This window comes from Erpetoichthys calabaricus, chromosome 1 (genome assembly GCF_900747795.2).
Source record: "Erpetoichthys calabaricus chromosome 1, fErpCal1.3, whole genome shotgun sequence".
In the NCBI taxonomy this organism is placed as follows: domain Eukaryota; kingdom Metazoa; phylum Chordata; class Cladistia; order Polypteriformes; family Polypteridae; genus Erpetoichthys; species Erpetoichthys calabaricus.
In genome coordinates, this window is record NC_041394.2 from 41,142,807 (window position 1) to 41,152,719 (window position 9,913).

Here is a 9,913-nt window from a genome sequence, read left to right on the forward strand (position 1 = left end):
CCGATCCCTGGCTCCAGTAGGCTTAACCAGACCGTGACTTGGGCTTCCCAGCAACCAGGGCGCTCATGCTGGGGCTTTCACATTCCAAGTCCCGACTCCCGCTGCCTTCTTGGCCTTATGCGGCGAGCCATCCTCTTTCCGGTCACTCCCGCTCTTCACAAAATGCTCAGCAGGAACAACCACAATCGACTGCTCCTCGGGTGCCAGCCAAACACCCAGGCTCACTGCTCAGCTGCCCACGAGCCTGCGCGCGCTCGTTATTCTCTCTCTCTTGCACCGGCTTTCCTCTCCCTGCTTCCTGCTGCCTTCTTCTGCAACCTCTGTTCCTTTCCTTTCCTGTTTTCATCCCCCCTAGCTGTCTTGCGCTTCTATTTATTATGGACACTTGGATCAGATGTGGCAATTAGCAGCTCCCGGGAACAATTACGGATGCGGACAACTCCTCACTTGTGCACATAAGCGAGGATCACCCGCAGTAATACTTCCCCGGGAACCGATCCGCCACACTACCACGGCCCCTTTCTAAGCCGCGATGGCGGCGATTATTTATTTAAAAAGTGACCTCTTTAGACTTGAGCCATGGACCTGCTACACCACATGCAGATTTCAAACAACTGCTCATTTGTTCAGGACTAGCTGGCCCAACAAATTTAGCACAAGAGTTGACTCATTGGATACTAAAAGAAGTCTCCAAGAACTCAAAAATGTCATCAAGGGATCTGCAGGTAACTCTTTTATCTATAATCAGAGATTGCACAGTTTTGACCTCCATGTAAGGTGTGAAAAGGAAATGTCTTTGCTGTTCAAAAAGAACATTAAAGTGAGACTACGGTTTGTCATTGAAGACCAGGCCTTGTGCAGCAATTCGCTCTGGACAAATGAATCAAAAATAGATTTGTCTGGCCACAGTAACAGTAGTCATGTTTGACGCAAACTGAATATAGCATCTTAGGAGAAGTACCTCATACTAACTGTGAAGCATGGTGGTGGACATGTTATAGTTTGGGGTTGCTTTGCTGCCTCAGGATTTGGGCAGTTTGCAGTCATTGAGTCAACTGTGAATTGTGCATCATATCAACGTGTGCTTGAGCAGAATAAGAGATCATCTGTCTTAAAGTTGAAGTCGAACCAGACATGGACCTTTGAACATGACTTTGATCAGATGTACACTGGCAAATACAACAAAAAGTGACTCAAAAAGAACAAATGGAGGGTTATGGACTGGTTTAGTCAAAGCCCAGATTTGAATCTCATTGAAATGTTATGGAGGGATTTGAAAGTGGTAGCGCACACAAGGAAACCCACAATTATCCTGCAACTGAAGGAATTTTGCATTTCACAATGTCAGAGACTGGTGGGCACATATGCAATTTACCCATTTGTACTAAAGGGGGCAATACCAGCCAAGGGTGGACTTACTTGTTTCCAAGTAGACTATTACATCTAGTGATATTTTTGTTGAATAAATGTGTATGCATATCACCTTTATCTGTAGGCACTGTTTGCATGAAGATCTGTTACTTGCCTAATCAAATATGTCAAAAAAGGCAGTGGTTTCCATGAGGTGTACTTACTTTTTTACTGTAGAACAGGGGTGTTGAATTCCAGGCCTGGAGGGCCACAATGGCTGCAGGTTTTCATTCTAACCATCTTCTTAATCAGTGACCAGTTTTTGCTGCTAATAAACTTGTTCTGCCTTAGTTTTAATTAACTTGACTCAGACCCCCTTAGTTCTTTCTTTTACCTTAATTAGCAGCCAAACAATAATGAGACACAAAACGAGCAAACAGGTGACCAGCTAACCACATTATCTGAACATAAAGAAAGGTGATGGCCTCGGTAAGGTTGATCTCTCAGGTATATAATCAGAAACAGAAAATCAATAATTTGGGAAATCTCTACTGTAACAGAATAAGGGCAGCAGCAAGCCGTGGAATTAAGTAATGGGTTTAATTAACAGCAAGAATGGGCTTCTCATTAAGGAACTGGTTGTAGTTTGAAACCCCCATTAAGCTGGTCATCTGTTGGCTCGTTTCATGTCTCGTTTCTGTTTGGCTGCCATTTAATGAAGAAAAGAATCAATTCAGAGGACTGAATCCTTAAAAACAGGGCTATTAAAATGAAGGGAAAAGCAGTTAATTAGCAGTGAAAACAGGTCACTGATTAGGAAAAGGGTTAGAATGAAAACCTGCAGCCACTGCGGCCCTCCAGGCCTGGAGTTCAACACCCGTGCTGTAGAAGGTCAAAATGTTACACAATAGGAAAATTGAAACTTGAAAGTTTAACTTGGACCTTGATGCTGTCAACATCCTGATAGTATATTGAAGCCATCCAGAAAGCTAACAGGAAGTTAGTTTAAATATCACAATGTTTAGAGTACAAGTCGAAGGAGATTGTGCTGAAGTTATATAACACACTGGTAAGCCTTCACCCTTTCAGTTTTGGTTTCTGCGTTACAAAAAAGACACAGCAGCACTATAAAAATTCCAGAGTCTAGGTTGATTGCAAGACTTCTGTGTTTGAGTTATGAAGCTAGATAGAAGGAATTGAATCTCTTCAGTTCAAGCAAATGCAAATTAAGAGATGGTGTGATTGAAATATTTTATTACAAAAGGAATTAGTATGGCTGATCCCAGTTGTTACTTTAAATTTTTCAAAAAGAATATGGGATACAGATGGAAACTTGCTAAGGGAAGATTTTGCACTAAAATGCATGCCAGTAAGCAAGTCAAGATAAAATGTTGGCTTTAAGAGCTGTGTAACACCGTGATTCTGTCACTTACAGCTGGTGATGCCCCAGTTTCTGAAGATTCTACCAGTTTATTTGAATTGCCTGCGGAAAAGTGAAGTACTGCTGCCAAGTGGGCATAATTCAGTGAATGAGAGGGCATACATGCGTTGCTGGGGGTTATCAATGGATACAAAAGAAACGGCGCGCTACTTCTACCCTCGCATTGTGCAACTGGTAAGACAATTTTTCCCAATAGGAGGTAAAAAGTGTAACTGCTCAGAGGACATTAAAGGCATATTACGGACGCGCACGCCTGTATTACCGCCAGAGAAAATTAAAGGTATATTATGGACGTACAAGACGGTATCCTTCAATAAGGGCGCGCACAAAAAGGCGAGCCTCAAAAGGGCGACCTCAATTGGGCACAGCGAATAAAGGCACGCGTAAGTAAAGATCTGCACCTTTGTTGCTCTTCACATATTCCAGAGCCATTTGAACTAAATTATCTATGAACGCCTTTATTCGCCGCGCTCAATTGAGGTCGCCCTTTTAAAGCTCGCCTTTTTGTGCGCGCCCTTATTGAATAGAGCCGTACAAGACAGTATTACTGTCACAGAAAATTAAAGACACACAATACACGGCGGCAGCCCACAAAGAACGGTCAGCTCAGCAAGTAAACATCAACAAAAGAAAGGCTGAAAGAAAGAAAAATACGACCAACAAAAAGAATGAGGTCAAAGTCCCTTGCCATTTAATATAGACTGTTCCTACTAATGTTTATGCACTACTGTTCTAGCGCCCGTTATTGTAACGGGCTAAATGACTAGTAATAGAATAAATCACAAAAACAGATGTTTGCAATAAAACTGTAAGAGAAAATTTAAAGGTGAATTTTGTGATCAGAATGCCAAAATGCATAAGATAAGCCCAAAAGCCTTCAGGAAGCAAAATCTTCATTGTTCAGTGTTGTCAGTCTGTGTAAGTTATTAGGGATTCCCAGACTTGCTCAATATAATTAACTTTTTTTTTCCAAATCAAACTTGATGGACTGAGTTTTTAAAAATGTCATTAATTCATTCTTTGTCTAAATCTACTTGATCAAGTAAAAGGCCTGTGTGAAGCTAAAGTCTTTCTTAGTATACAACCACCAAATTAAGAAGCATGCATTACAACCTTAAAATGTGTTGTAATAAAACACCTTAATAAAATAACAAGTATCCATGTATCTGTGAGCTTGTCAGGGGCTATATTTCTGTTATATGCCATTTGGTATAGGATTTTGTAAAAGCAATGCTAATGTTTGTGGTGCACCATCTGTTGGAAAGAAAAATGCAAAAATTTTATTAGTACATGTATTACAAAATATATTCCAATAGAAGGTGCACGGTAAACACTGAATATGCAGAGGTTGACGTTGATTACTTAGATTTTAACTCGTCTTAGACTGGTAACACAGCTAGTACAATATAGTGACCCCAGAATCTAGTGATTCAATTTATTAAGTCTACCAAAGCTAGAAGAGGTTCTAAAACTCAAGAAAAAGTTCAAGAAAAGTTTAACAGCTGAATGAATTTATACTCACCAAACAACGTAACCTGCACTCCCTGGGAATGACGATGAAACGTGAGAGGTACAAAAAGAACATCAAGACTCCATGCGGTCAGTGAGCAGACTAGTAATTGATCTCTGATGTATGTAGCAGTGAGGCAGCAGCACTAACTACTTTGCCTTTCTCAAATGCACACTAACAAATGCAGTTTCTTCTTTTTAGTCTGCAGTGAGTGAAGGGAAGCCATTATCAGCAGTGCGGTGCTCAGCGAGGAGCCTCTCCTCACATGGCGTCTATTTAGCAGACAACACTCAAACTCTGTTCCTGTGGGTGGGGAAGGCCGCACCTCCGGAGTTAGCCCAGTCTATTTTCAACATGCCCTCATTCAACAATGTACAGTCTGGGAAGGTATGAAGCAAAGGCTGAATGTGTTGTGGTTTTATGGAGTTGCATCCTTGTCAAGTTGTGCTTTTCTGCATGTGTTGTAAAAAGTGATTCTGGATGACGTTTAGCATGAAAGATGCTAATTAAAGACCGAATAAGATGAAGCTTTGTGATGCACAAAGAGAATTATTCTCCATGTTAAAGTTAGTAGTGCAAATACCAGTTCTAGTGAAATGCATTCTGAGTGTCCTAAAAGCAACTTTTGAAACAGAAGCAGATTATTAAAAGGAACTCATGACCATTTATGTCTAAGCAGCATCCAGTCACCTCAGGTGGAGGATATTCCTTTAGTTTAATACGCATGCTTTACATTCTGTATCTTCTTTGATAAAATGCTATGTGATTGTGAATTCTGGGAAAGGTGCCACACCAAATAAGCTTTGATTGATTGCATTTCCGCAGTGTGTCCTTCCCAACCTGAATAATTCCATTTCACAGACAGTAAGAGATGAGATTGAGAGGCTTCGTCATCAACGATCACGAGACATGCAGGTACTGTAATGTTTTATTTTGTGTGACTGCCACTCTGTATACATAGCAGATCTGATATTCTTGTACGGCAATGTAGGAGTAACCTCAAAGATCAAGTGTGGCTGAGTTAACCACAAAGTTCCTGGCTGAATTTCTATCATGAAAGGACAAATTCATTTCAAAAGAACCAGAGACATTATCAGTTAAAGGATAGGTTTGTTTTTTTTTTCAAGCTGAAGTTATTTCTTCACAAACATTTTATATATTGTGAAAGGTGCTATATTGGAGCCGGACCCGGCACAAAGAGACAGGGAAGCACTCATAAAAATAAAACAAAGATTTATTGTCTTCAGCTGTGGGGCACGTGTCCCACAGGCACAGCACAGTCCCACAAAGCACAAAACAACAACAAAAGGCACACTATTCTTCTTCCACCACTCCTCCCAGGCAACCTCGTCCTCCTCCTCCTGACCCTGGCTCCTTGAGTGGTGGCTGCTGGCCCCTTTTATCAGGCACCCGGAAGTGCTCCAGGTGGTTGATTGCCGAGTTCCGGCTGCACTTCCAGGTGTGGCGAAACGACTGCCCAAAAGGGCTCAGGAGTCCCAGCTGCAGCACCCCCTGGTGGCACCTGCGGGACTGCACCCAACTTCAATTTCCATGGAGCCCTGTGGGAAACCGAGGCACCGCTCCAAACCAGGTGGGTTGCCATCTAGCGTCCAGGGTAAGGTATCGCACAGTCCATGGCTACTCCCCCTGAATATATAGTGAAGGGGTGTCCTGGCCAGGCATGGACCCCGGACGTTCGCCATAATATGAATTTGCCACACAAAATTGTATTCAAAAGTTAAACACTTTCTATAAATAAAAAAAAAAATATCTTGCCCGCACTGGTGCTTTACATTGTAGTCTATGGGGCATGAATGGAAAGCCTAAAAACTTACAAAATGTGTCCATTTGTCAAGCCAAGACGGTTCTCGAGTATTGATCCATGCTTTCTGTGTTTACGATGTGTTTGTGAAATAATCATTTTTCTCATGGTAAAGATACATTTTCTATTCACTTTGAGTTCTCACATAAACACAGAAGTAAATCAAACCAAAACCAACCACGTGGCATGAAACTGCTCACCGAGCTTTGGTCTTTCAAGAGGAAACCACCCACCAAGGGCGTGAAAGGTTGTTGTGCAACGGGACGGTCTGGATTGGCTCCATGTCCTCTGGCAGCTTGAACCCAGAGCCGTCGATAGTCATGAACTGAGATGGGCCGTGACAAATGAGGACACAAGCAGTCTGCGAGACTGAGTATGGTGCAAAGTGCTTCAGTGCTTTTATTTACAGTATATAGCGTTCTAATAGTGTAGTGCTCCATCAATAAATAAATAAGTAAATAAACCTTAAAAACAGGTGCTCTTCCATGACAGTTAAAAATCACAATAAAATCTCGTAAAATATGTGCAGAACTCAGACTTCTTTCTCTTTTTTTCTTATCCTTCCCAAGCCCAACGCATCTTCCACTATCGTCTCCTCAACTTCCCCTAGTCAGGTCTTGCAGATGGCTTTTAACTTTAACAGAAGAGCACCTGTTCTTATGGATTATTTAACTATTTATTAATTGATGGAGCACAGCACATCTGGAACACTAGTTGTTTTAAATAAAGACACAGAAGCACATAAGACTGCACTTTTTAATACGTCACTCAACGGAGTAGTGGCTTTGTGGCTAAGGATCTAAACTGGTAATCAGAAAGTTGACCCCATATAAAAATGGGAAATGCTAAGGAAGAAGATGAAGAAGAATAATTTATATGCTGCACTCAGCTACGATTAACAATTCATATTCTTATAGACCCTGCATCGAATAAATCATATAATTTGTGTAAACAATCAAAATATGCAATACTACACGCCGGACATTTAGGAGCTCTTTAGAGTACTGTCTTTGTGGTCCTCTCAGTGTTATATCATTAGTACTGTATTATTACTGGTGTACAAAATTTTAATATTTATATTAACGATGCATTAATTGTGGCGGAGTTTATGCTCCAGTCGAATGAAGCACTTGTCCTCAGAAGCATGAAGAGGTGTAAAGTAGTCGTTTGAGTCGCCAGGCTAAGACCTTTTCTGTTAGCCGAGCGGTTTTGCGTACCCATTGAGGATGGCTCGCAACCTCGCAGCAAGTACAAAGAGTTTATCCTGGTGAAGCTTTTTTTTTTATATATGATAAATATTTTTTGCACACACGTTCAGTTTTCCACCATTACTATAATAGTACATTTAGCACAAAAGTGTACAGCAAACACGGGGGTGGGGGCGTGGAAAGTGGGTGGAGTCAAAAGAGATGTGGCTGACAAGGGTGTCATCTTACAGGCCTCAGAATGTCTCAGGTCGCCGGATCTGTCCGAGGCCTAAAACTGTCCTGACTGCAGCTGGACTCTATTGAAATAAAATGTAGTCTGATGTTTTCATGCAGAAATCTCATAGAACTATGGTGACAAACGCTGGACAACGGCAAACAATATCAAAACTGTCCATGAAAAAAATCTTGCATAATAATAATCTTCCATAAAATCTTGCAAAAATTACCTTGCATAATCTACATGTAAATTTGTCCAGTCATATACTTACAATAGTGCTAACTAAACCACTTCTAGAAAACTTTTATTTTTTAACTTAAAAAGTCTACATGTGTTTTGTGGACTTGGAAAAGGCGTTCGACCCTGTCCCTCGGGGAATCCTGTGGGGGGTACTCCGAGAGTATGGGGTACCGGCCCCCCTGATAAGGGCTGTTCGGTCCCTGTACGATCGGTGCCAGAGCTTGGTCCGCATTGCCGGCAGTAAGTCGAACCCGTTTCCAGTGAGAGTTGGACTCCGCCAGGGCTGCCCTTTGTCACCGATTCTGTTCATAACTTTTATGGACAGAATTTCTAGGTGCAGCCAGGGTGTTGAGGGGGTCCGGTTTGGTGGGCTCAGGATTGGGTCACTGCTTTTTGCAGATGATGTTGTCCTGTTTGCTTCATCAGGCCGTGATCTTCAGCTCTCTCTGGATCGGTTCGCAGCCGAGTGTGAAGCGGCTGGGATGAGAATCAGCACCTCCAAATCCAAGACCATGGTCCTCAGCCGGAAAAGGGTGGAGTGCCCTCTCAGGGTTGGTAGCGAGATCCTGCCCCAAGTGGAGGAGTTCAAGTATCTCGGGGTCTTGTTCACGAGTGAGGGAAGAATGGAGCGTGAGATCGACAGGCTGATCGGTGCGGCATCCGCAGTAATGCGGGCGCTGCATCGGTCTGTCGTTGTGAAAAAGCAGCTGAGCCGCAAGGCGAAGCTCTCAATTTACCAGTCGATCTATGTTCCTACCCTCACCTATGGTCATGAGCTATGGGTAGTGACCGAAAGAACGAGATCGCGAATACAAGCGGCTGAAATGAGTTTCCTCCGCAGGGTGTCTGGGCTCTCCCTTAAAGATAGGGTGAGAAGCTCAGTCATCCGGGAGGGGCTCAGAGTAGAGCCGCTGCTCCTCCGCATCGAGAGGAGTCAGATGAGGTGGCTCGGGCATCTGATCAGGATGCCTCCTGGACGCCTCCCTGGTGAGGTGTTCCGGGCACGTCTAACCGGGAGGAGACCCAGGACACGCTGGAGGGACCATGTCTCTCGACTGGCCTGGGAACGCACTGGGATTCTCCCGGAAGAGCTAGAAGAAGTGGCCGGGGAGAGGGAAGTCTGGGCATCTCTGCTCAAGCTGCTGCCCCCGCGACCCGACCTCGGATAAGCGGGAGACAATGGATGGATGGATGGATAGAATGTATTCAAATGCGGCCGAACACTTAAATTGAAGACCCGCCTCCCCCCTCATTCATTGGTTGCAAGCCCACCAACAGCCTATTCATAGGCTAAAATTGCATTTCACGAGGTAGCAACAATACAAAGTTCACAGAGAAATGTACACAACTAAATATTAAAATTTAAAGAAAAGTGAGTGAAAACATTATCAGGTAGAGAGTAAGCCTCACACTTGTTCATATCGGAGATACTTCAAAAAGCAGAAGGTCAGTACACCCGTGCAGTTTCACCGACTGCCGCTGAATAATCCCAAGCTACTCCGGATGTGGATATGAATATAAATGTAATGACAGGAGGCAAGTCTACAATACAAATGCTCGGTGTTTTCTAGAGTTGTTCATTCAACAATATTTAAGCAAAATTACACAAGTTTGTGATGTTGTGAGCATATAACTGGAGGATTATGGGATTTAAGTAATGTGACATTTTTTCCATGATCGGTTATTGTTTGCCATTGTCCAGCCTTGGTCACCACAGAATAGGTGCCTATCAGAAACTTTATCATCTCCTTTCTGCATGAAAATGATTAAAAAACAATTCTCGACCATCACTATAAATTACATAAGGTTGAGTATTCCTTTAAAAATTCCAGTGTACCTGCCAGATTTATTAGTGAGATCTTTCATTTCAACCAAACTATTTATCAATAGTGCTGCTTCAAAAATAGGTGGCACAACAAAACATCTTCTGAAAATCCCATCTTTACTTTTTTATTTTTTCTGTTTCAGCTACTGCTGGTAAAACAAGATGAAGAATCTGAGAATCGTTTTAAGCACCTCTTAGTAGAAGACAGAAGTCCCAATGGCGGAGCATCCTACCCTGATTTTCTATATCATGTTCACGTATCTGCCATGCAACTGCTCAAATAAACCCCCCAAAGCTAAA

At 42.6% G+C, this 9,913-nt stretch overlaps 1 protein-coding gene across 1 annotated transcript in view; it reads left to right on the forward strand.

Annotated features, from left to right (window-relative positions):
* Positions 1–9,913, forward strand: part of LOC114649106 (protein transport protein Sec24C-like) — a 63,418-nt gene extending 53,505 nt beyond the window's left edge. The window contains exons 18-21 of the mRNA XM_028798544.2: positions 2,786–2,965; positions 4,503–4,688; positions 5,127–5,216; positions 9,757–9,913. Coding sequence (XP_028654377.2) covers positions 2,786–2,965; positions 4,503–4,688; positions 5,127–5,216; positions 9,757–9,897 — 597 coding nt within the window. The 3' untranslated portion in view covers positions 9,898–9,913. The remainder of the gene's footprint in view (positions 1–2,785; positions 2,966–4,502; positions 4,689–5,126; positions 5,217–9,756) is intronic.